This window comes from Rhinatrema bivittatum, chromosome 4, assembly GCF_901001135.1.
Source record: "Rhinatrema bivittatum chromosome 4, aRhiBiv1.1, whole genome shotgun sequence".
NCBI classification, from domain to species: domain Eukaryota; kingdom Metazoa; phylum Chordata; class Amphibia; order Gymnophiona; family Rhinatrematidae; genus Rhinatrema; species Rhinatrema bivittatum.
Genome location: NC_042618.1, coordinates 346,264,006 through 346,290,215, shown reverse-complemented (window position 1 = coordinate 346,290,215; position 26,210 = coordinate 346,264,006). Strand labels below are relative to the sequence as shown.

The window sequence follows — 26,210 nt, the reverse complement described above, 5'->3', positions numbered from 1 at the left end:
GTTTGAATATGTATTTGACCTGATTATTGTAATGATTATGAATGTTGTATTGGAAACCGCCTAGAAAAGTTGATAGGCAGTTAATTAATTTTAAATAAATAAATAAAATAAAAAATAAATATAAGAAAATCAGGAAGTGGGGGTGGGGTAGGGCGAGTGGCATGCATAAGACAAACATGCATTTGTGAGGTAGGTTAACTGATATGCAGATTAAACATCCTTCTCTATACCAAACCACTTACTAACAGAACTAACAGGGTCATTCCGCTATATCTATAGCAGAATGATGAATCTAGGCCTAAGAGAGCAATATTAATCCAGCATAAAAACAGTAAATTAGAGAAAAAAATAGCTTAAACTGGATACATTAGCTCAGATCCATGATCAGGCCTGGTTGTGTTGCAGGAAGGATATAGAGAGATATAGAGAAATCTCTTTTTAAATGCAGCTTCAAAGAATTTTCTATTACTAAGGTACAGACCAGCAGTCCAAAGGAATGTCTTACATTTATTGTACTGTGTGTTACAGAATATGCAACTCTTATTGTTGTTGAGCCCAATTTTTGGCCCACAGGTTGGTTGCGTTGCACTAGCAATGCATTATGATGTCTTGAACATATGAAAGTGCAAAAGTATCCACAGAAAAGGAGATCAGAACATAAAGAAGATGCGTCTTACAAAACATTATTCTTGTAAATATTAGTGCCCAATAACATCTTACCTTCATTATCCCATTCCAATTATCTCCAGTTGATACCCGGAAGAGAGTCAAAAAAGCCATGCCAAAGTTTCTAAATGTTGCGTGCCGTCCTAGACCCTCACAGGGGTGAGTTTCATCACACTCTGCAAAATCAGAGAGAAAGGGACGTCCTAAGAAATTCCTATTTCACCTGCTCTTTTTCATTGGTCAAGCCCCTCCTTCTCCCCTAAACTTACCCAAGTCACCAAAAAGTTCCACCCCAAGTGCCGCAAATATGAAAAACAGTAACATGAAAAGAAGACCCAGATTCCCCACCTGTGAACAAAAGGGAAAGAATGAAACAAGGAAGAGATTTTAAATAAATCTAATAATTTTCTCTCCCACTTCAGAAAGCCCTTTTCCAGGTCAAGACCAACGCAACAAAGGCGGAGCATTTCTTATAAAATTTTCAGCATTTGCTTATTAGGGGAATAAAAGGTAGATTTTAAGACCCGTGCAGGTGTCCATGTGTGCATGGTTGCCGGCACGTGCACTTGGACACACCGATTTTATAACATGCACGTCCGCGTGCATGTGCACGCATGATTTTACATCAACGTGCGCATGTGCGCGCGAATCCCGTCTCGATAGCATAAGGGTGGGGGATTTTAGTAGGTACGTGCGATGACACGATAGACCCATTTCCCTCTTCCCTCCCAGTTCGATCCAGTAAAGGAGCAAACGTTTAAACCCCCTACCTAACCTGCCTCTCTTTTACCCTACCAGCCCCAGACCCTAAAACTTTGCTGACTACCCTAGAATTTTTTGTTTTAATACTTACCCGCAGTCTGGAGCAGCAGCAGGTTACAAGGTTGTCGGGTCCAGCGTGCGCATGTGCACTGAAGGTGCTGTCCTGGCTCGCCCATGCCCCGCCCTGCTCAGACTCCGCCCCCAGCCCGCCCCTCTTTTGTCTTACCGACTTTAGTCATATACTGGGAGATATGCGTGTGGCTGCGGACCTCTTAAGATCTGCGCAGCATGCGCGCATCCCAGATTTCCCGAGCACTGGGCTTTTAAAATTAGCCCTTAAGTGAGCAAAGCCGGAGAATCTAAAGAGACTGTATGATTATTACGCAGCATAGGCAGGATCATTTGAAAAAGTGAAGCTTTACAATCTAGTACTGAGAAGGTTAGAATGTTTGGGACACCTGTGTGGGTCAATGGCCTTGGACTATTTATTAGAAAAGCAATTCAATAAGTCTAGGGAATAAACAACAGGGTCATAGTGTATCCTGTTCAGTGAGGCTGATGACATCCAGAAGTGCCGTGTAGGTGTGGTCAGAAAGGGGCAAGCAGGACAAGAAGGGAAGGTCAAAGGTAGCAAGCAACATTAGCGTCTCTATCTAACCCAAAAACAGTGTTCCCAGAAGAGGCCCCTGTAGTTAAGGAAGCCAGAGGGCTCTGATATAATTACTGGAGAGGTGGGCATCACATTGGCCGGAAATGCTTATTACCTGAGGCAGTGCTTGAAGAACCGTGTCCAGTAAGGCCCTCATTCCTACCGCCATCTTAAGTAATTTTAAAACTGCAAAAAAGGCATTAATATGATTAATATTAAACAGAAACAGTGATAACATATGTATGTATATATATATATATATATATATATATATATTCATACGTATGTGGGTATATATATATATATATATATATATACCCACACACACACACATTTGTTTCATCATCTGTTTCTATAGCTGTTCCAACTTGTAGATACAGTAATGACAATCTTCTCTTGTTAATTAGTGCAGCCAGAAGCCTTTTACTCTGCCACCTTCAAGTCCAGTGTCAGAGTAATGTCAAGTTATAGCCTTTCAATATCATGAACCCTGCAAGAAACAGCACCAGTGTTTCCGCTCTCCATCTGTCAGGCTGATTCTCTCTTTTTATATTTCAAATTCTACTGATGTCACTCTCTCATAGTTACCCTCTTCATACATTTGCTAGTTAACTCATTTTTTCTACCAGTATTCTCCCATTTTCCTTCACTATGAAAACACTGATAAATTCATGGGAAAAAAATAAAATAAAAACTGAAAATGAAGGTCCCTTTTTATTATTCCTTACTTTCAGGAGAATTATACCAACCCACTTTTCTCCCTTTTTTTTTTTCTTAAAAAATGATCACATTAGTCATGGGGGATTTCTACGCTACTGCGGAGCACAGAATTTGCGCAGAATTCCCCCCCCTGCGCAAACTTGCCAAATTCTGTGCAGAAAATTGCAGAGGAGACCCCGGCATGCCGCGAACGGAGTGCGCAAAGATGAAGGCCCCTTTGTGCCGCAGATTGTGCTCTGCTCGTGGCGAAGATGAAGGCCCTGGTGAGAGTGAATGTGTGTGAGAGGAGAGGGAGAGGGGTGTGAGAAAGGGGAGGGGGTGTGAGAGAAGAGAGGGGAGGGGTGTGAGAGAAGAGAGGGGAGGGGTGTGAGAGAGCAGGGAGAGGAGTGTGAGAAAGCAGGGAGAGGGGTGTGAGAGAGGGGAGGGTGAGAGAGAGAGCAGGGGTGTGTGAGAGAGTGCATGGGAGGTGAGAGAGCATGTTGGGGATGCTTGAGTTTGGGTGCCAGAGAGAGGGAGCCTATAAGAGGAGATTGTGAAGGAGTGTTTGTGTGTGTGTGTGTGTGAGAGAGAGAGAGATTGGGAGCTCGTGTGTATGAAAAAGCGATCATGTGCATGTGAGGGTGCTAATCTGTGTGAAGGGATTGTGTATGTGTGAGAGAGAGCCTGTGTGAAAGGGTGTGTGAGAGAGAGACATAGGTAGCCTGTGTGAGGATGTATGTGTGAGAAAGAAAGGGAGCTTGTGTGGGTGTGTATGCAAGAGAAAGGGACCCTATATGAGGGATGTGTGTGTGCGAGAGTGTGAGGGAGCCTCTATGAGGGTGTGTGTATGTGTATTAGAGAGAGGGAGCATGTGTGTGAGAGAGGGAGGGACGGAGGGAGCCTGTGTGAGGAGCAGTACTAAGAACGGGGTCAAACTCTGGGACTGGCGATAGAGTGAAAGGGGTTGAGCCTAGAGGTGGAGGGGAGAGATACTGGCAGGTGGAGGAGTTGGGGCCTGAGAGGGCAAAGTGGCCAGGGGAGTAGGGAGAGCGAGTGGAAGGGACACTCTTACAGTGAATTTCTAGGGAAATTCTGCTCAAAATATTTAAAATTCTGCATCTCTAAGTAATAACTTTTTTCTGTATTAATTTAAAATGTAATTACTTAAAGACTGCATGTAAATTGTGTTATTTTGACCAATATAAAGTTTGCAGAATTTTAAGTTTTTGTGCGCAGAATTTTAAAATTTTTGCGCAGAATTCCCCCAGGAGTAAATATAGGGACATTTTCAAATCTGCGGGTTTGTTACTTGGTCTTGTTCTGAGATGCCTAAGGATTATTATTGTTTATTTGAATATGGTAAGTAAGGCAGTAACGAAACATGAGACACATTTTCAAACCAAGATGTGAGGTTTTAAACTCGTGAGCCATCTCCCCATCCTTCCTCTCCTAAGGCTTGCAGACTTTTGGCTTGGCTTGGCACTGGGGTCATCTTCTCCCCAGATGCCTAGTGTTGTGTGTAATTCTCTCCTGCTTAGCTAATGTAGCAGTCATCCCTATTACTTCTCCTGAATCTCTGGGGGTTTCCTTAGGGATCAGTGAAGTTATAGTTTTATTTCCCCCCCTTTGTTAAATGATCCAGAATTTTCGCCCTGGAGATAAGAATCTTTAAGCTTTTCTGATAAAGAAAAAAATCTCCAGTGCTACTGAGAATCTGAGTGTAGCAGGCTGATCTTTTGCAGTGATTTTTTTCAATTATCAAATTCTTTCCTTTTACGTAGCTGCTGCCAAGGTTACAATTGAAAAAGAAAAATTGAATGAAAGCCTTAATCATACTTTATTGTTCAGTTAGAAAACAACAATTGCACTGGATGGAGATAACCTGTCCTGAACATCTTCATCCCAGTATCCTCTTAATGGCAGACTCACCCCGAGCAATTCTGAGGACCCTCATGATACGTATGATGGTGGGATTAATGGGTAATGAAGCGTTGACTTCAATCTCCTCCAGAGTGATCCCCATAATGGACAGAAGAACTATAGCCAAGTCTAATTGGTTCCACCTGAAAGCAACCAAAACCAAATGAGCATGGATTTATTCATGCAGTAAAGTGGAAATCAAATCTTTTCATTCCTATGTCACCATACTAGTGCACTTAACAGGTTCATATTCAAAGCAATTTAATTGGATAATTCACAAGTTATCCAGCTAAATGACAAGTTATTAGGGGAGCTTCGCTGGAAATGTAAGTTACAATGCTCAGCTCCTGCTTCCAGAGTAGTTCACCTAGCAACGATGGAAGCGCCGGGCCCAGGTCACAGTGGGCTGCTACTGCAGTCCAGGCTGAAAAGAAAGTTTAAATGTATTGGACGGGTGTGAGGTTTAGGGTTGGGATAGGGATAGGGAGAGAAGTAGGCAGGGGGTGCCCAGGAAGGTAAATTTTAGTTGATTTTAGACAGGACTGAGGAGTGGGCAGGAGGAGAGTGGAGGTGGCACTGGATCATATAAATAAATAAAAATAAATATGTTTGAGAGGTCTTGGGTGGGGCTGGATTTCGAGCTCAGGTGGGGGTGGATGTTATTATTATTATTTTATTTAAAACTTTTCTATACCATCGTATAGTAGAGCACCATCACAACGGTTTTACAGTCAGGGGTAAGTGATAGGACCACTAGGCCCGCAATCTTATTTTTTTAACCTGCAGCTCCACTTAATAGACTATATTCTTTTCAATATAGCTGGCTAAGGGTAAAGTTATCAGGCCACCCAAGGTTGGATATCTTTACACCTAACCAGTGATAATCAAAAGATATCTGGTTGGAGACTGAGACCAGAGATAATTGAAAAAAAAGGCCCGGAGGTCTTACTGGGGGTTTTAGAAAGCGTCCTTGGCCCCGACAGAGGAATTCTGGGTTCCACCCAATCTGACGTCATTGATGGGCGATGTCTACAGGGACCCATAAAATCAGCCCCTTTATGCTAAGAAACTGAGACTGAGACCAGATATAATTGGAAAAAAAGGCCCGGAGGCCTTACCGGGGGTTTTGGAAAGCATCCTTGGCCGCAACGGAGGAATTCCAGGTTCCACCCACTCTGACATCATTGATGGGCGATGTCTACAGGGACCCATAAAATCGGCCCCTTTGCGCTAAGAAACTGAGACCAGAGATAATTGAAAAAAAGGCCCGGAGGCCTTACCGGGGGTTTTGGAAAGCGTCCTTGGCCCCAACGGAGGAATTCCGGGTTCCACCCAATCTGACGTCTACAGGGACCCATAAAATCAGCTCCTTTGTGCTAAGAAACTGAGACTGAGACCAGATATAATTGGAAAAAAAGGCCCGGAGGCCTTACTGGGGGTTTTGGAAAGTGTCCTTTGCCCAGACGGAGGAATTCCCACTCTGACGTCATTGATGGGCGACGTCTATAGGGACCCATAAAATCGGCCCCTTTGCGGTGCGTGCCGCCGCCGGCGCATCACCAAAGTCGCGTGCAGCTGAGATTAATTTTTTCTTTTCAGATATAATCTTTCTTCTTTATATTGTCTCAAGATTGGTCTTAAGAATAAGGTATCATCTATTTTAATTTATATTGATGTTATTTTCTCTATCCCAGTCTCCATGTTTAAGCAGGGACCAAGTAAGTAACTAACCTAGTATATTTGCATCCCTGTCTTTAATAGTGTTAGGATGCCACACTCAGCTTGAAAGAGGCAAGCTAGGGAACATCAGGTCTTGGATATAACCAAGTTGGCCTCTTTAGTAGGACCAATGGATGCTCATGTATGTCGAGGGTTAGAGAAGGGGATTGAGGGGTCATTGAATGTTGGTAGGGGAGAAGAAGAGCCCTCCGACATTCTCGACCTAGCCATCTCACTCTCCCCTAGAAAGAAAACACCACCGGTAAAACCCGCTGAGAGGCTCTTGTTGACCCCAGGAGATTTAAGTCCAACCAAAGGGGTTGGCTTAGTGGGATCTCCCGTGAGACAGGGTAGCCAGCAAGAAAAACCTAAAACTCATACTGACACTGAGGGTACCGATTATGATCTCACTAGAGTTGCTGATCCAGGTACCTGTACGAGGGAAGTGGGCTTATGTATGCCTCAGTATAAATCTCTGGCAAGGCCTCAAGTATTCTCATTGGAATATATTTGGGAGGCCATAAATGAGTTGAATAAGAATATCTATGGGCAAATGACAACAATGGTAAATATGGTAAATGATGTAAAGAAGACTATTGAATTGTTGGAGTCTGAAAATAGTAATATAAGATCTGAATTGCTTAAGATTAAAAGTGAGTCGGGCAAAGTTAATGATGTACAAGTAGAACTTATAAAGGAAAACCAGATAATGCAATTGAAAGTAGAAAAATTAGAAAATATTGCTAGACTGAGAAATATACGTTGTGTAAATTTTCCTAAAACACCTGTTTCAACACCAATACAATTGTGAAGGAAATATTTAATGGAAGTTTTGAATCTACCTGAACTTACTCTACCAATAACTTCTAAATTATATTATTTACCACCCATAAGAAAATCCTCAGAGTTAAGGAATATTGGGAATCTGCAATTAGATGAGTTACAGCAAAAGAAACCTGTAGTGAATAACACTATTATGTATCTGAAATTTTAGAGCAATCAGAAGAAAGCTTAGTAGTACCCTCAACCTTAATAATCACACTTATGTTAGAATCTGACAGAGATTGGATCTTCAAGAAATATTTTCTTAATAGGTCCAAAGAATTTATGGGCTGTAGGGTTCAGCTATTTCCAGATCTGGCACCTTCAACACAGAAGTGCAGGAAGCAATTTTTAGTGTTAAAAGCATAGGTGATTCAAATGGGAATGTTTTTTATTTTGAAACACCCCTGTAAATGTATAATAAAGTCAGAGGGAAATACCTATATATTTACACAACCCACTCAATTAACTCAATTTCTTGAAAATAGGTTAAAACCCACTTTGAGCTCTACACCGGGTGCCACTGGATAGAGCACAAAAAATGTGAATATATACTCTCGGAAGCAATAATTCTAACCCTGAGGCTAGTAAATTTTAGTCTTGCAAATAATTTCAAAATTAAGGATTAGGTTTCTTGGGACCCTTGGAAGGCAGGTTTATCTTATTTGAATGTTTGAAATTCTTTAGCTTCTGTTTAAAATAGAAGAAAATGTACCTATTCTATATTTTCTATGTTGTTAACCTGTATAATAACTCAAGATATGTATGCTTGATATGTAATGAATGAAAATCTTACAAATAAAAATTTAAAAAAAAAGAAGATATCTGGTTAGATTTAAAGTTTCCCAGATACAGGTAGCTGGACAACTTTAATCTGGGATATTCAGTGGGACGTTACCCCACTGAATATCCAGGACAGGTTATCTGGCTAACTGTAGCTGGACAACTTGTCCGTAAGCCGGCTTACTGATTATTGATCTCTCAACATTTGCTGTAAATGGACTCAATCGGAAACATGCTTATGAAATCATACCGAAGTTTTAGCTAGTCTTGAGATATTGTTGCTCGGTATTATCATCATTCTTCTAGCTGTATGCAGCCAGCAGAACTTAGTGAATCTGAGAATATGTTTTTTGCTACGAGGCTTGGTAATATCTTCTATGGGCTGGTTGAACCTGCAGTGCGGTAGTGATGGAGCAGCAAATGTTCCTTCAGCGCCTCAAAATTTCCACGTAAAGAAGGTAAAACACCCCAAATCTCAAGCAATTAAACTAATGTATACACAGTAGCTGACCAGAATGAGGAGAAATATTTTAGGAAAACTTGTAATCTTGCTGATCTCGCCAATTCCAATTTTGTTGTCTTTCATACCACAGAAAGTCCCAGTCTGAATTGGTGTTCGTCGAAAAGTCACCGGTGAAAGACTAAGCTCATTATTTACTGTATAAAGCTCTTCCAGAGCATGCCATTACCCTTATAACTTGTTTTTGAATTTGGAGGACCCACTTCCTTTTTTACTGCCATGATGCTCTTGGAGGTTTGACTTGTGGATTCTTGGAGAAGGACGTGCGCACAATGAGTCGTGCCGCACTTTGCTTCTGCTGGGCTTTTGCCATTTTTACACCCAACCCTCTGTACTCCTTGACCTTTTCTCATTAACCATCTAATTGTTCAAACATTGTAACTGGTTCTATCATTTTACCTTTAGCCCTGTTTAGCTGCGATATATATTTTTTTAGGTTATTTGAGGAATCCATTGTGGTAAAACAACAAAAGACTTTCAACAGTAATGAAAAGCATTGCAAATATGCCAAAAAGATCACGACTGGGGGTGGGGGTGGGAATAGGAAGAAAGTACCACCAAAGCTCTTCTCAGTTTCAGGATATTGTTCTATGAAAACATTTACACATGGCCAGCCACTTCCTGCATACCGGATGAGATCCACTTATAAAGTTTTGCGCTCCGTCTATAGCACTGCACCAACTTTCAGACTTCTCCTCCTTCTCGTAATATAAAGAAATGGCCACCAAGGACTGTACATCCCATCTAGCCTGCCCAATTTTGCTTCTTTACTTATTTTATTCTTTGCTTTTCGGCATTTCAAAAGCAGATTACATTCAGGTACAATGCTGTAGGCCCTGGCAGATCCATGGCTTTCCCTTCACTCCTCTGCGCTTAGCCCTGGCCCTGCCTTGAATCCTGTTACTAAGGAGGTTATCCATGTAGCCACTACTCTCTCTCTCTCTCTTTCTTTCTCTGAAGAAATATTTTCCAATGTTACGCCCAAGTCTCCCTGCATCCTAATTTGTTTCCTCGGGTTAACATTACCTGTCCTTAAAGAATCGCCGAAAACCAAACGCAGTGAGCTTGAAAACTGACTCCAGGACAAAGATGATTGTGAAAATGTAGTTGCAAATCTTCAGTGCTTCATCTAGTACCTGAAGGGAGAGAGAAACAATTTTATTTTCTGTCCTCGACTGAGGATTTATCTGCCAGCTAATCTTTTCCCGCTTTTTTTTTTGTTTCATAGTAACATAGGGGCCGATGCAATACAGTGCACTCATATGAGCGCACTGTTTAACCCGCTGTCGGACGCGGGTTAATAGGCGCTAATCCACCCCCTAATTCAATAGGGGGATTAGCGCCTATTTAACGCGCATCCGACGCGGAGTGAATGAGTTAGCGCTCATCACATGCAGGCTCATCACATGCAGGCTCATCACAAGAGGCTATTACTCATCCACTCTGCATTCAAAAAAATAAATGTGCGCCTCAGACGCACATTTATTGCTCAGATAATAATGCCTGCCTGGAGCAGGCGTTAATAGCTGAGCGCACGTAGAAGTAGTACAGAAAAGCAGAAAAAACTGCATTTCGGTACTTCTTCAATAAAAAAAACCAAAAACCTCGGCAGACGGCAGAGTTATGAAGACCGACGCCAGTAAACTCGGCATCCGTTTTCATTACCGGCGTCGGTCTTCATAACCGGCAGTCGCTGTGGGGCCGCGATAGCAAGGAGGCACTAAGGTGGCGCAAGCGACCCTATTGCTTCCTTGCTAGCGCGACCCCCTATTTTGCATATTGCATGGCGTCCCCCCCTTGCGGGCGCCATGCTTGCACTAAGAAAGCGGGCGCTGATAAGTCCGCGCCCGCTTTCCGCAAAATGTATTGCATCAGCCCCATAGTAAATGGCAAGAAAGACCAAAAGGATCCATCCAGTCTGCCCAGCAAAGCATTTAGGGTTGTAACTGCCGTCCTGGACAGGCTACCCCCATGCCTTCATGTTAAGAGGCTTACGTTTCATTGATGTCTTTATGGTGCCCCCTAAAAGCCGTTCATTGAACTGAATTCAAAGTATATTGGCCTGGGTAGTTGCCAGGTTCTTATGGCCTGGATTGGCCACTGTTGGAAACAGGATGCTGGGTTTGATGGACCCTTGGTCTGACCCAGCATGGCATGTTCTTATGTTGTGTAGCTCAGAAAGCATACAATCCTTCCCCTGAAGCCCCCCCCTCCCCCCAGTACTTAGTGTTAATTGCTTCTGGAATGTCATCAGACTGGGCAGCTATACAGAACTGCTAACAAACTTCAGTTCAGCAGGGAAACTTTGCCTTGCTCTCTGGGAATTGTCCTGCTTTTGCAAACACATTAATACAGGATTATAGGACCCAGGATGCTTTGAGAAGGAAGACAGAAGTTTGCATGGTTCCATAGCTTCTCTAATGGCCGTGAGACTGTTAGGCAGCTCATATGATAAGTCTTAGAGATTTTGCTCATTACCTCCGCATGTATCACCTTTTCTCTCCGTTTGCGAGCACAGCACAGCCGCTTTTAATTCTAGGGGGTATGCACCAAGAGTCAAAGCAAAACTATGTAGTTTTGCTTTGACCATGGCTCAAGGAAAAATTACATGCCTAGATTTGAACCTGCTTTCTCTGTGTATAATTTGTTTTTGGTTTTTTTTGACACAAAAAAACATTTGTGATTTTGTATAATGACAACTAGGCATGCTGTTCCATTCTTTGACCTCCTCCCATCTCCCGGCAGCACCTTCGCAGGATGCAGATAAAAGTATGCACACTGCTGATAACTGCATGGACTTTTGCCTGCACACAGAGTGACCAATAATCAAGAGAAATGCCTTGGATATTGCTCTCACACAGGTAGATGGATGCAAACATTTTATAGCATGCGGGCGCCGGAGTGCGCATGTTATAAAATTGGTGGGCTGTGCGCACATGGGCGCCGGATTTTATAATCTGTGTTCACATGTGCACGTGGCGTGTGCAAGGCAGGGTAAAATCGTGCAAATTTGTGCGGCGACGCATCGCGGGCTTCCCCAGTTCCCTACCCTAACCTCTCTTCCCCTTCCCCTCTCCTCCCCAACCCCTAAATCTGTTTTTACCTTTTTTGCTCAACTTACTTCAGCTCCCAAGCTGAAGTAAGCTGCGCGTGCCGGCAGCTGGCCAGCGCACGAGGCTCCGGCCCGCCCCTTCCAAGAGGCCCGGCCATGCGCGTGCCGGCAGCTGGCCAGCGCACGAGGCTCCGGCCCGCCCCTTCCTAGAGGCTCGGCACTTGAGCCCGTACCGGCCTTTACCCGCATGGCCGGGCCTCTTGGAAGATTCTCCCGGTGCGCACAAGGCCCGGCCACGTGCGCCGGGCATTTAAAATCTGCTCTTTAATGTTTAACAGAATTATTGAGAGAAAAGTGACAGATTTGCTGGGTGCTATCCACTGTCACAGACTGACTGGAAGAAATAAAAAAAATAACACAAAATAAGTAAAAAGCAAGTAGAAAGGATTTAAATAATCAAAATCACTTCATACAGCAATGTTTTTTGTGTGTCATGGCAGCTGGAATACTATTTCTTGGTTTCTTTTTTTTATTATCATTTGCAAGAAAAGAATTGTCCAATTCCCCTGCCCTGGGGTTTGGTTGAAAAGCTGTACCTGGTGTTTAGTGCAGATTGTGTTAATGCTAGCACTGTATAGTTTATTGAAGAGGCACTGTGATATATATGGAACGGAGGAGGAGCTGTGATAAGATCAAACATTTTAAATATGGCAAGTGCCTATGAGTTTAGATACATACACGCACACAAAAAAATGCAGTCATAACATTTCTAGTGATTTTTTTTTACATTATGTGTAGGTATGTGTGTCGAGGATGGTTTAAGTCTGTGTCTCCTGATACCAGTTTGCTCTTCTTTAAGCACAAAAGGTGCTTCTCTGTGATGAGGAACCATTCTGCTAAATAAATATGAAAAGCAGTGACTGAGTCTTTCCTGACCGAGGGCAAATTCTCGGTACAACTCCTTGGTGCCATAAAATCTCTACACTGCCTGCAGCAGGGAGTGAAATATTGCTCTACGCTTCGCAGCTCGCCAGGGCCACAGTGAAAGTTGAAAGCTTTGCTTGGAGGAATGCTCGGTAGAACTAAAAAGGATATTTTTGCAATGTTGTTGGACCGTTGATTTTCAACGGGGGTGTGCAGCTGTGAAATAGCAATCAATGGTGCAGACTGGCATGCAGCAAATGAAAGGTAGAGGGAAACAGGAAGGATTGTGCGAGGACTTGTGGGTACCTTTGGCTGCTGGTAGTGCTCCATTGCCATGGTGATCACATTTAGGCCAATCACTCCGGTGATGAAGAGATCCAGGTAGTGACTGGTGCACATCTGGTGGACGAGAAGCCGAAGGCGGGAATAGTCACAATAGTAGGGCTTGCTTTGGGCTTCTAGGGACAGAAGCATTGGAGATGCAGGTCAGGGCACCGTCACCTGCACACACATTTCCACAGCTCTCACACAACAACAAAAAAATCAACTTAACTTCTCCTTCATAGGGTGGTTGTTTTTCTTCTATTATTATTATTATTATTGTTGTTGTTATAAAAACCAACAAAATGTACCTGAGGAAACATTTCCCACCTCACGTGTGCGATCCTCAGCTTTCCAGCACGGAATTAGAAATAAAGGCAGAGAAGAACGGGCAGTGTTTTCAGCCAAAAGACCACCTCTGACAGCCCTGAGGGCTGAGATTTTCCATTGCCAGCTCTTTTAAGAATATGGCGGCCTCATACTAGAACAATGAGTGACCAACAACGTGATCGGCTCTTTGATGAACTCTAGTCTGGCGTCCTGCCGGGAACAGGGCGGAATACATACATTATTGCCCGTAATTTGGGGAGGAAGTGGTTACAGCGTTGGGATTGTGTTTAGGATCAAGTTTGGATGTTTTCTGGGATATCTGTCTTCAAATTCCCTCTTCCCCGGACACCTTGGGAGACCTTAGACAAAACTAGAATTATATAAATGGGAGAAACAACATTGCTTGTATAATGATATAAAAGCCAATAAACAGGAAATTAAAAAGGAAAAGAAACGTCATCGTTCGAAAGCCCAAACTTCTGCTGGGTACTTTCTTGAAGAACCATCTATCCTAAAGGCTGCATGTTGTTTCCAAAGCATTATATTATAGACCTCATTAGGGGGGGAAGAGGCTACATAAATTATATTAACTATTAGTAGTAATAGCAAAATGAATTGCTGATGAAATCCACTGATGTTAATTTATGTCTCATTTGTAGGGAGGGTAATTTTTAAAGGGATTTCTGAAGGGGGGGGGAAATATGGAAATGCTCTTTTACAAAACCGCCTGCCCAGAGATGTGGGTAAACTTATGCTCAGTCGTCAAGTTCGTGTGCAAGCTTCCCTGGACTGAGTGGAGGTGATCTCTGGGGGTGGGGGGCTAGAGAAGCACTTATGCGGGTATTTTTGCAAACGTATGCCTGTAAAGGTTTCTTACCTATTTTTGCACGCAGTTTCCGCAGGTGTAAGCGGGTGCAGGCAGGGTCAGTGGGAGGGGATGGGCATACCTGTGTACTTTGCCTTTGAGAATTAGTACGACCTTTGCAGGCTGTAAACCATAACATTCACGGATCTACTTACTTTATCTAAGCTGCAGTAAAATCTAAGGAGCTGGCGTGGCTCAGAGCAAGTTGAGGTTAAGTGCTCCTTTACCTATCGCTCCGCCAAGCAGAGAAATTCAGTCTTATGACATTCATGCAAAAAAAAGGAATGGCTTTGCCCAGGTGGTATTTTTTTTTCCAGTGGCACAAAGGTAGGCTTTTCTGCCTCATCTGTTTCTCGTTCTCCTTGGTATGGGCAGAGGTTTGACCCAGAGCCAGTTACCCATCTCTGAGTGCTCCATCACACATAACTGACTCTCACACACACCCACTGCTACAACAGAACAGGCCAGACTGAGCAGATAACTCTTAACATTTCCCTGGAAAGCTGATCAGAACGCACACTGAGGAAGAAAGGACTGTCTTGCATATTTTACAAGCCCAATATTGACTTTTGGTATTGGATTATTAGAGAGATGTCCATGGCTCAGGATTTCCAGGGTTTTTATTTCGTGCAACTGGAGGCCAAAATATATTCCTCGCTCGTAAGCCATGCGGAGCCCTCCATAGTTAACTGATAATCTTGGGGGGAGGAACAGGAATTCCAGGAAAGGAAGTTTGCTGAAGATCTTCCAACCTGTTTTTTATCTGAAACAATTCTAAGTGGTGGTTCTTTATAGCAAAAAGGATGGGAGCCAATACACTTGTCTGCTAGCAGAATTTGACTGCCTGTAATTCTACACTGCCTTTCACTGTACTTTGACAAATTATAAAACTGATTTCCCAGAAAGCCTTTTCCTAGATCATATAAACCTCAGAAGTTAAAATATTGGAGCAGAAGGTTCCTTCAGCTTATTGTATGGGAATTGGAGCTACTAAGAGTCTTCTTCAGTGTAATAAACAAAATGAACAGTCTTATTCTTGTTTTGAATACCCTTTGCACTAAGTGTATTTATCTGAAATTTTACACAGGAGAAAGCATTGCCTCTAATAAACTGCCTTATCTACAGCAGCCGGTGTCAAATCCCATGGCAAGGACCCATTCTGATAAAACTTGGAAATGAACTCAATTAAATAGAGCTCAGGTTATGAACCTTGTCTAGTGATAATCTATCATCATAAAGAAACTAAATTATTTAATCACGTACATAGTGTGCACTGCGTATGTCATCTAAGCCTTGATGCCTCCTGTCCCCACTGAATAGCTCAGCCATGGTTTTGGTTTAATGCCATGTGTGGAAATTGTCTCCTGTGTTTTGTGCTTGGATTTAGCTTTGTGTGCTTGTCAAGTATTCCAGGTCCCATAGAATAGAACTGACTAGCAAGGAACCGGAAGAGACTGGAAAGCATTCTGGGTGCAAATGCTTCTCTTCCCCTACTTTTAAAGCTGAGCCTTATAGGCAGGTCCTACCAACACACCGTGCACACATTGAAGCCCCTGGAAAGGAGGAGGTGTGAGCACATCTGCATCGAAAAGCAATTACTGTCTGAAGGTTTGGGCAGCTGTTCATTCTTAAGCAGCTTTGGCCCATGCCTCTGCGGGCTTCTCAAAGCCCACTGTGCGTACAAGAAGCAGAGGCGCCCTGCCAAGACAGTCTGCCCGCTACCTATAGCTTTACCGCTGCGGTGGGTTGGTGACCCTGCTTATATGCTACTATTTAGCTTTCTTGATATCGACATGCTGTTCATGCAGTTTAGTTAAATTTGTAGACAGTTATTACCTGCAAATGAGTCGCAAAGCCCCCCACGGCACCTGCGGGCTGCAAAGTCAGAGTTGCATAGGTAGGCACGGAACTTTTAGTACAGAGGAGTTGCCTACTGCATGATGTCTGAGAAAGCTAACATTTAAAGAAACCTCTGCAAATTTAATTGTAAGTTTCATTACAGAGCTTTTTTTTCCCCCTCCTCCTTTTGGTCTCTGTAGAAAAAGTGCCTGCCTTCGCCACGCAGTGCTGTTTGCATTTATTAGATAGATGTAAACTCCGTACGCCACCAAAAATCTTGGGAAATACAGACATCCATTTGTTCCAGCTGCAGATCACAACTGGACACCAAAATGTACTTTACTGCTGCGAGATATACTGGCGAGAAAACAGATAGCGCCTACATAGGTACGATATTCCCTGGAAGGGTTAAGCATGCTGTTCGCTACTGTTAAGGAGTTAAACTGGCAGAATGAGGATGCAAAGGACGGAGGGGAGGAGGTAGCTGAAGCACAAGACAAACCGAGAGGAGAAAATTTAAATACAAATTCAGGCTGTAAATCTAGCTGCTTTTTGCCTGATCAATTAAAGTAGAGAGAGGGAATGAAAGCTGATGAACTAAAATTAAGCATGTCAGTATAATTAGATCTGAAACTTAATTTCATTTACAAAGGACCCAGTCTTGGTTGGACCAATTTTTTTTTTTTTTAATATGCACCAAAATCTTTATAGGGTGCGATACCTTTTTAATGGACCCATGAAAAAGGTTTTGTGATACGTGAATTTTCAAAAGCTGCATGATCTCCGAAGCTTATGAGCTACAGATTCTCTCTTATTTGGTCCTTTTCTCTATAAAAAAAAAAAATCAGGGCTCTGAAGCTGAAAGGATCATTGCTGCAGAGATATGGGTTCCTTAAGCAGCTGGAGGTAAACATTTACTACATAGGTAGACTTAAAATTTGCATGATTTCTACCAAAAGATATTGTAAGTAAAAATAATTTGCTCTTGCTTGACTTTTATCATACAAAAAGGACTTTTTTTTTTCGCAACATGAAAAGAAAACTATTTCCATTCCGTTTCTTTTTGTAAGCATAAGATGTGAATCCTAGCAGTTTCCAGTTACCCACCAGCTAACAGTATGCCACAGACATACAGCTCCAGTTTAGCCACTCACAAAGCCACAGAAATCCTTTGCAACATGTAAAAACAGATGAACTGGCTGAAACCATTCTGGATTCTTACTGAGCTACGTTTTTAAACAGCGCATTTAAATGTTCTTCGCATGCCACATTTTAAGCGTTGAAAGGTGCCTTTCTATTCTTTAACCTGGTGACTGAAGCACAAGAACACACCATATTCAACAACATCAGTGGTTCACAAAAAGATAACACAAAAGAAACACAAAGCACAGATCTGTCAGTCACACGCTTAAAGGCTCTTTCTGAGTCTGCATTGTAAAATGGGCACTTGGAATGAGGTGGGAGCATGAACGGGTAAAATGAGGCTTGGGGTGGCTGCAATAGGACTTGAGGGTGGGTAGGCACCGCTTAGGTCAACTTTAAAAAAAAATTAATAATAATCTTTAAAAATCAAGGCCCCTCTCCTTCCAAGAGAAATCCAATCCTTGGAAGGAAATATGTTGAAAGCCTGATGGATTTGAAAATTGTGGGCTATTTTTAGAAGCCTGGGCTTTGGTAGAAGACCCTGGCCCTTTTCTCATCTTCACTCGCTAACTTTCCCTCCGTAGGAGCAGAGGAAGATGCTGGGTGTTTGCAATTGACATGCTATGTGTGCAGTCATATAGTGCAGTCCCGTATTTAACACTGAAAATCTTGTGTGTCTTGGGCATGTGCTACTGAGACAAATATTGCATTAAGCTGCAATACGACTTGCGGGAAATGACTGTAAAAGTTGTGCTATTTACAGCAGAAAAGCTTGCCATGAAAATTTGTGACTCTTATGTCTCGGCTGGTTGCTCCTATTTCTAGTGCTGCCCCATGAGGGGGGTGGGGGGCGGGAAGGGGAGTAAGAGGGATGAAGTATTTTTCAAGTCAAAACTAAAAAGAAAAAAAGGCAGAAGGAAGAGAGAAGATCTAAAGCAAAAAAAAGATTATCCTCTGATCCTATTCACTAAAGATTATTTTCCCTGAAGTCCCTCTAGTTAAAAAGAAAACAAAGTCATCAGTGAACAGGGCCCTCAAGTTAATAATCAAGGACAGCATTAGTAAGAAAATTGAATGGGGAAAACAAGATTATCTCTCTAGCAACTAAAGTCAGGGATTTGTGTTTCCCTGTGCCGCCTTTCTTGGCTTTCTCCCATCCTTCATCCTGAGGCTACCTTTTCATGTAATTGCCTGAAACAATCTAGATAAAGAATTTAAAGATGAAAATAGCCTGCTCAGGGCTTATGATCCTGGGAATAACCGATTCCCACTTCTGAATCCTCAATCATTTTTCTGCACCGGAGAGAGCACCACTCCTGTGCGCCCTTTACTGCAAACGTCTCGCTTATACCTTTGGCCAACGGAGTGGCAACAAGGACAGATACTGCAGGTTTCTCTCTCTTTTGGACAACTTCTGTCAGACAAAAGCCACCGCTACGTGCTCTGGTGACCCTTTAAATGACCATTCCTGTGAGGATAAGGTTTAAGAAAGGGAGCAAAAGCATAGCGTGCATAACATGTCCAGTGAAAGTGTGTGTGTGTGGGATTGGGGGTGGAAGGGGGACTGAATAATCTACCTTCATGCAAGAGCTCCAGGGGACACTTGTACTCTTGCCAGAACAAAAATGCTAGTCTTCAAAAACCACTGCAGGACCCCCCAGCCTACCCAAGGTCCTACGAATATCCCTTGTTTCAGAGCTCCGGTCCTGCTACTGAATCTGACTGCAATGCAAACTTGTTTGTGAATTAATTTGATGTAGTGCTTCCATTTCAACTTAACCAGTGATTTCTGTAATCCACCCTGAAGTGGCAAACCATCCACAAGAGGCAGAACAAAAATGCTACATTAAATTGACTCTGCCTCCTCCATCTGGAGGTGCACAAGTCTACGCCCAAAAAGGGCCACCTCACCAAATCTGGATGATGGAGGCTTTTAACAGCTGGAACTGCTTAAAGCCCCAGGGTAGCAAACTCACGGAACCAGGGATGAGCATGCATCACATCATCTCTGAAAAAGAGCCCCTTTTCCATCAGCGTCTGAATGAAACATTCTTGAAAGAAAATAAAAAGCGTGGCCTGACATAAATTAAAGGGGTTGAGTTTCTTTTAGCGTTAATCCTATGAATTTCGTCTGCAGACCCTGCAGTTTAGATGAAATGTGTGCAATGAAGTGTGAACAAACAAGACTTCACACACAGTTTAGTGGGACGCCTCACATCCGCATCGGACAGCAGTTAGTTACACAACACTGCCACTGAACTCAGACGAGACGTAAGACTTCCCAGTACCTTGCACTGCACTGGCTGAGCTCTCCATAATTACATCATCCAGCATGAGATCTAGAAGAATGAAATGTTGTTAATCGTCTGGCAGGACATGCATCATGTGTAGACTTCTCTATCTCTCTGTCCTGTCCTGAGCGTCTTCAGAAGGTGGAACTTATGAAATATATATATATATATTTGTTTTTAATTTTTTGTTTTATTTTAGATTTAAAAAAACCTTAAATCTGGTACTGTATTCAGCATTCCAACACAGTGGAATAATGATAGATCTGTGAGTCATGTGCTCTTAATAAAAATAGCCATATAAGCAATCATGGTGGAGACTTTAGCATGACGTAGACAAAACACTATTTACTAGTAGTTATGCTACCAGTACAAATGTTGCTTATACTCCAGTGTCCTTCCCTCTCTTTCCTCCTGATTAACTTTCTTGTTTTTGATTAATGTTTTGATCTTGCAGTACATTATTCCACTGTCCAATGAACCAAGACTTTTTATGCCTTGACAAGAATGGTGCCAGCAACTCTTGTGGAAAATCACATGACTCACAGCCTACTTGTACATCTCTCAAATAATTGTCCACAGTATTTACCAGCAAAGCAGGGAAGAGAGGACATGGTTGGAAAAACAAAAACACAGTACATGGCAAATCCTGTATTTTTAAATGTGAACTGTACCACTTGATCAACTTAGGTAACTGAAAAATTCAGCCATTTTGGAATGCTCCCCGTGAGTGGCTGACTAGCACTATACACTGGAAGACTTTAGAGTTATTTTCTGAATGGTTTGGGAGTTACTACTCTCACCTAGATTCTTTCAGTGATATTTCAGCCCTCTACCAAACCTACTCATGCAGAATTGCACTCGCACACCAGCTTCTTAATAGGTTCACCCTGGGGGCCAGCTAGGAGGTTGCTGGGCGAACAGACCATGGAACAAAGCCCCAATATTTTAAAGACAAAATGTTTCTGAGAAAAAAAATGTGTGTATGAATAAAATATTTCTCCATTTAAGTGTGCATAGTGCAGAGTTAGTGTTTTATACCTGCAGAAAGCATCTCACATGAACTTCACCAGACCAAAAGCTGGCTATTTCAAAAGACTGAAGTAGCTACTTCTGAATGACTACACCTGATTTAAGTAACCATTGAGCAGTTTTGGCCAGGTTAATAGCCATCAGACACATCATCCAAGGGCAAACTAGAGAACATGTATGATGTGGGACATATACTATTCACCCCCAGCCTCATTTCATTGAGAGTAACAGTAAACATAATTAGTCGGGGAAGCCTCTAACCTTTGTGGCTATGGAGAATTATCCCTTGGGGACACTTTCTCTGCAAATGGTTTCTATAGGTTTGCAACAGTGCCATATGAATATTTTTAAATATCATTCTGGAACACTTTCTCATATTCTATGCATGCTTACAGTTTCATTCAACACAGCCTTAAAATATTTTCTGAGTCAAATAAATTCTAGCAGTTTGGGGTTTGCAAGAACAAACCCCCTGATTTGACAAAAACCTCTCAGTTCACATACATCTGGCCAACAGGGGGCCAAAAATGCGAGGAAGCCTGAAGAAGAGTATGAAAAGAGGAGAGTGACTGAACACAGAAGGAATGAGACCATAAAAACACGAGAAGAATCATTCAACAAAGGTGAGAGAGCATGCAAGATGGAGGCGAGTACCTCTGACCTCTGACCTGAATGCAATTTCCTGTTTTATCAACCAAACAGAAAGGAATCCTGAGAATATAGGTATTGGGGGGGGGTCGCTTCTTATTTCAACAGATCTGGCCATTCTTTCATCCATGTAACAGTATCTTCTCCTTGTCTATCTCTTGAAGGTTACAAATTAGCTTGCTAAGTTTTTTTGGTTTTCTTGTATTTCCTCATTAAGTTGCACGATGTGATCTGTATTTCTCAAGTAAAATGCAGGGATAGGTTTCTAGTTCTTCGATGGAATGGATTTTAGTATTTTATTACATCCTTGAACAAACTGTATTAAGGTTTGTTTAACTCAAACTAGTTTATGAATCAGGTGACTTGGTCACAAAATTTCCAAGGCTGTAATAAACCAAATAGGGAATCCAGTTAGCAACAATAGTGCTAGATTCACAGACTCTGATATCTGGCACTCTTGCGGAATTTAGAATTCTCACTATTTGTATATAAATTTGATCTGTGCTAGGTCTACGTTTTGGAAGAGAATAGGGTTTTGTCATGCAGCCATTGAAAATGTTCATGGCTTCTAGTCTTTGCCTGCATGCAAATTTTATAGCTGGACATGCTCTGTTGGGGAGGGGGAAGGAGAAAACCAGGCAAGTAGGCAAGGAGCTAAGGCTGATGTCAAAGGTCAAGCAGGACTCAGAAAGATGTGGAAAGACTACCGACCAGCCAGCTGTTTCTCCTTACTCCTTCTCTTTTTCTCCATCCGGCGGAGTCGCTTCTCTTCGCGTCTCTTCGCCTCTTCTTCCTCCTGATGTTGCCGGCACTTATGGAAGTTCTCCACCACAACACCCACAAACATGTTGAGGACAAAGAAAGCAACAATCAGCAGGAAGGAGATGAAATAGAGGAGCATCCAAGGGTTGTGGTTCATGCTTGGCTGTAAAGTAAAAAAAAAAACAACACAAGGTGAAGAAACATGCCATTTAAAATCCAGAGAATCTGAAAACTGGAGAACAAAAACAAATCCTAGCAGGAAATGGACCATATAACATTAGCCATGAATGCCATTTCTTAACTTCTGCACTTAGAAGCGGATCGAGCTTGCTTATGGTACACAATACTTCTGTATTAGTAGTGTCTGCAATGCTAAAGATTACTTGGAACAAATTTTCAAAGGGCTGTAGTCACCCACCTAGGGAGTCTGGCCTGGCGAAATTAGCCAGCTAGCACTCATTTTCAGCACTGGCGGGTAAATTAAGCCCCTTAGTGCTGAATGCCATTACAGTTGACTTAAATCTGGTCCGCTAGGTTTAGCCAGCTGGATTGCAGCTGAAAATTATCCCAAATACAGCCGGCTATCTTGGCCACTGAGCCACTCTTTGAAAATCCACCCCCCTCAGTGAAAATAAAATGCTTGAGTCAGGGCTGTCGTAAGGAGTGAACAAAAAGGTTTGACTGCCCTGGGCGCTGTGCCGCCCTTTTGAATCAGTCTGCAAATGCACAAATCTGAAAGGGAAGCGAGATGCCAAAAAAAAACCCCCAAACAAAAACAACCCCAAACCCTGCTCGTGGTGCCATTTTATCCAGCGCCTGCCTTGGCTTGGGTTCCAGCTTTATTCCTCTTTTAAGAATTCCAAGTCACATCTGCTTCGTATGGTGGTTGAAGCTTTTTTGTGATGCTTTTTGTTGCTGCTATTTGTAAACTGACAGCTCAGATCGAGCTTTGCGCTCCTTGCTCATGACCAACCTATAACTGATTGATGTCATGAGCAGGGAGAACACGTTTGAGCTTCAGAAGCTACATCAGAGATAAAACTGTAATTATGGGAAAGTGAACATATGTAAGCTGTAAGCCTCCAGGCATAGACAAAGAACCAAACGTCTCAGTTTAACTGAAGTGACTTTGAGCTACATGGAGACATAATAGGTACTCTTGATTGGCAGGAGGAAAGGACTTATATAAAACTAGATAACAGTTTCTACTACTGGCCATGTGGAGGCGCTATCCCACTGTTCTTTTGGTGGAATGATAATACTACTGATGTGTTAATGGGAAAAACATCCATGACCCTGTCCTTGCTTTCCATTCCATGGCCATAGCGGATGAGAGGCAGCTTAGATAATTAATCAATTTTCTCAATCCATAAGTGCACTTTATAATTGTCTTCAGAAGGGCGACTCCGAAGCCAGTAGTTCTACCAATCAGCCATAGCACGGCCTCCTATTGATTAAGGCCACAAGAGTCGTTACCATTTTATTTGCAATTACTACCTCTCACTACACGATGCTTTGGTAGCCTACTTATCATCCAGAATAGCACTTTTACTTTGTTTATTTGTATGGTAAAGTAGATATTCAGAGATGAAGAAAACCAATTTGTACTCATGATGCTCACACAACTAGACGATTTAACTTCACATCATACAAAGAAGTGAATTTCCGGTGCAAGGATCTAATTGGGAAACTGCACTGATAAATAGAGATGTGAATCGGAACCAGAATCGGTTCGGTTCCGGTTCTGATTCAAATCGTGCATTTTTTTTTGTCCGGCCCGATCATTTTTTTTTTATTGGCTGCGCCCGATCCAATAAACAAAAAACCCACCCGATCCTTTAAAACCGCTCCCTTAGCCTCCACCACCCTCCCGACCCCCCCAAAAACATTTTAAAATTACCTGGTGGTCCAGCGGGGGTCCCGGGAGCGTTCTCTCGCACTCGGGCTGTGGGCCGATAAACAAAAAACCCACCCGACTCTTTAAAACTGCTCTCTTAGCCTCCACCACCCTCCCGACCCCCCCAAAAATGTTTTAAAATTGCCTGGCGATCCAGTGGGCCCCGGGAGCGATCTCCTGCTCTCAGGCCGTCGGCTGCCACTAATAAAAATGGTGCCGATGGCCCTTTGCCCTTACCATGTGACAGGGTAACCGTGCCATTGACCGGCCCCTGTCACATGGTAGGAGCACTGGATGGCCGGCGCCATTTTTAAAAATGGCGCCGGCTATCCAGTGGACGAACGGCGCCATCTTTAAAAATGGCGCCAGCCATCCAGTGCTCCTACCATGTGACAGGGGCCGGTCAATGGCATGGTTACCCTGTCACATGGTAAGGGCAAAGGGCCATCGGCGCCATTTTTATTAGTGGCAGCCGATGGCCCGAGAGCGGGAGATCGCTCCCGGGGCCCACTGGATCACCAGGTAATTTTAAAACGTTTTTGGGGGGTGGGGGGGTTGGGAGGGTGGTGTAGGCTAAGGGAGCGGTTTTAAAGGGTCAGGGTGGGTTTTTTGTTTATCGGCCGACAGCCCCAGGAGCGATCTCCCGCTCTCGGGCCTTTGGCTGCCACTAATAAAAATGGTGCCGATGGCCCTTTGCCCTTACCATGTGACAGGGTAACCGTGCCATTGACCGGCCCCTGTCACATGGTAGGAGCACTGGATGGCCGGCGCCATCTTTAAAAATGGCGCGGGCCATCCAGTGGACGGATGGCGCCATCTTTAAAAATGGCGCGGGCCATCCTGTGGACGGACGGTGCCATCTTTAAAAATGGCGCCGGCCATCCAGTGCTCCTACCATGTGACAGGGGCCGGTCAATGGCACGGTTACCCTGTCACATGGTAAGGGCAAAGAGCCATCGGCGCCGTTTTTATTAATGGCAGCCGACGGCCCGAGAGCGGGAGATCGCTCCCGGGGCCCACTGGATCACAAGGTAATTTTAAAACATTTTTTGGGGGGGGGGGTTGGGAGGGTGTGGAGGCTAAGGGAGCGGTTTTAAAGGGTCGGGGTGGGTTTTTTGTTTATTGGCCGACAGCCTGAGCACGAGAGAACGCTCCCGGGACTCCCGCTGGACCACCAGGTAATGTTAAAACGTTTTTGGGGGGGGGGGGTCGGGAGGGTGGAGGAGGCTAAGGGAGCAGTTTTAAAGGATTGGGGTGGGTTTTTAGGTTGTGTCCTAACTCCCGTTAGTGTGCACTAACCTAATTAATGATTTCTTCATGATAAATCAGTGGAATTTCTATTGTATCGCACTCTTTAACGATTAATGACGATGTAAAAAATATCGGACTATATTTTAAATCGTCAAAAAACGATTCACATCCCTACTGATAAACCAATTAAGTTATGCATACAAACCAGAATTCAGCTCAATTTCAGCTTCTGGAAGTGATAAAATTTCAGATGCTCAAGGCTGAAAGTATTCTCATGTTGTGATTTGTTTTTAAAGTGAAAAAGACCCCACTTTCAAATAATGAAATGTAATAATTTCCATCATCTTAATTTGGGTACTTTTGGAAATTTAAAAAAGAACCCTCCAATGAGTTTAACTAAAGGCATACTTGTGGCATAGAATTATGACATCAGATTAAAATAGATATTCTTGTACAATATCACATATCACCATTAGTAAGTCACAGAAGTAAATAAAGTGAAGCAAAATGTACCTGTTGGTCAACTCCTACTGCATCCAAACCATCATACATAATATCTACCCAACCATCTTTGGAGGCCAAGACAAAGAGAGACATCAGGGCCTGGGCATTTGAAAAGAAATAACATATATTTGATTACAATAAAATTTTATATTTTTCCTTTTGTAAAGTTTACATTATCGCTTGCCCCCTTTCTCTCTCTCTCTTTCTTTTCTATTTTATGCTCTAATAAATTAGAGGGGCATTTTTTTTGTAAAAATAATGTTGCCTCGGGCTTCTTCTCTCCCCCAAATCAATCTTGCTCTAAGTCAGTTGATAAATACAAAGTCCTTTCCAGAAGGATTCTGATACCCACTTTAGAACTGACTAATACAGAGCAATGCTCTGAGCGGTGGAAGTTTTATAAATTACAGGTGAGGAAAGCATGTAAATTAAAATATATAGGCCTTTATATTCAAAAAATCCAGCTACAGTTAGCTGTATAACATGTCCAAGATCACTGGCACTGAATACACCCAGATAAAATCCAAGTTAGCAGGATAACTTAATCCAGCCAACTCTAGCACTATTCTCTGGGAGTCCTAAAGTTATCCAGATAACTTATCCAGCCTACTTAACTCTTGCTTCAGAATGCCTCTAGAAATACCTCCAATCTGTCTGGATAAGCATTACCTGAATAACTACTTCACCAGAGAACCTGGAGGCAGTTAGAGCATGAGAATTTTGAAAACCTGTGGTTTGTCCGGTTACATCTGGAACTTAACCAAACCGTTTGAATATTAACCTCACAGATTACTGGAATCAGTAACCAACAGAC

The 26,210-nt window shown here is 42.8% G+C and overlaps 1 protein-coding gene across 8 annotated transcripts in view; it reads right to left on the bottom strand.

Moving 5' to 3' along the window:
• The window catches only part of CACNA1G (calcium voltage-gated channel subunit alpha1 G), a 468,525-nt gene that overhangs the window by 61,597 nt on the left and 380,718 nt on the right, over positions 1-26,210 (bottom strand). For 4 of the 8 annotated variants that reach the window (XM_029600643.1, XM_029600645.1, XM_029600651.1 and 1 more), the window contains 9 exons: positions 25,406-25,495; positions 21,694-21,907; positions 19,303-19,353; positions 12,823-12,974; positions 9,567-9,676; positions 4,706-4,839; positions 2,193-2,263; positions 936-1,014; positions 721-842 (listed from right to left, as the gene is read on the bottom strand). In XM_029600643.1, the coding sequence (XP_029456503.1) occupies positions 721-842; positions 936-1,014; positions 2,193-2,263; positions 4,706-4,839; positions 9,567-9,676; positions 12,823-12,974; positions 19,303-19,353; positions 21,694-21,907; positions 25,406-25,495 (1,023 nt within the window). The remainder of the gene's footprint in view (positions 1-720; positions 843-935; positions 1,015-2,192; positions 2,264-4,705; positions 4,840-9,566; positions 9,677-12,822; positions 12,975-19,302; positions 19,354-21,693; positions 21,908-25,405; positions 25,496-26,210) is intronic. The other 4 variants (XM_029600644.1, XM_029600649.1, XM_029600647.1 and 1 more) reach the window with 2 other exon arrangements.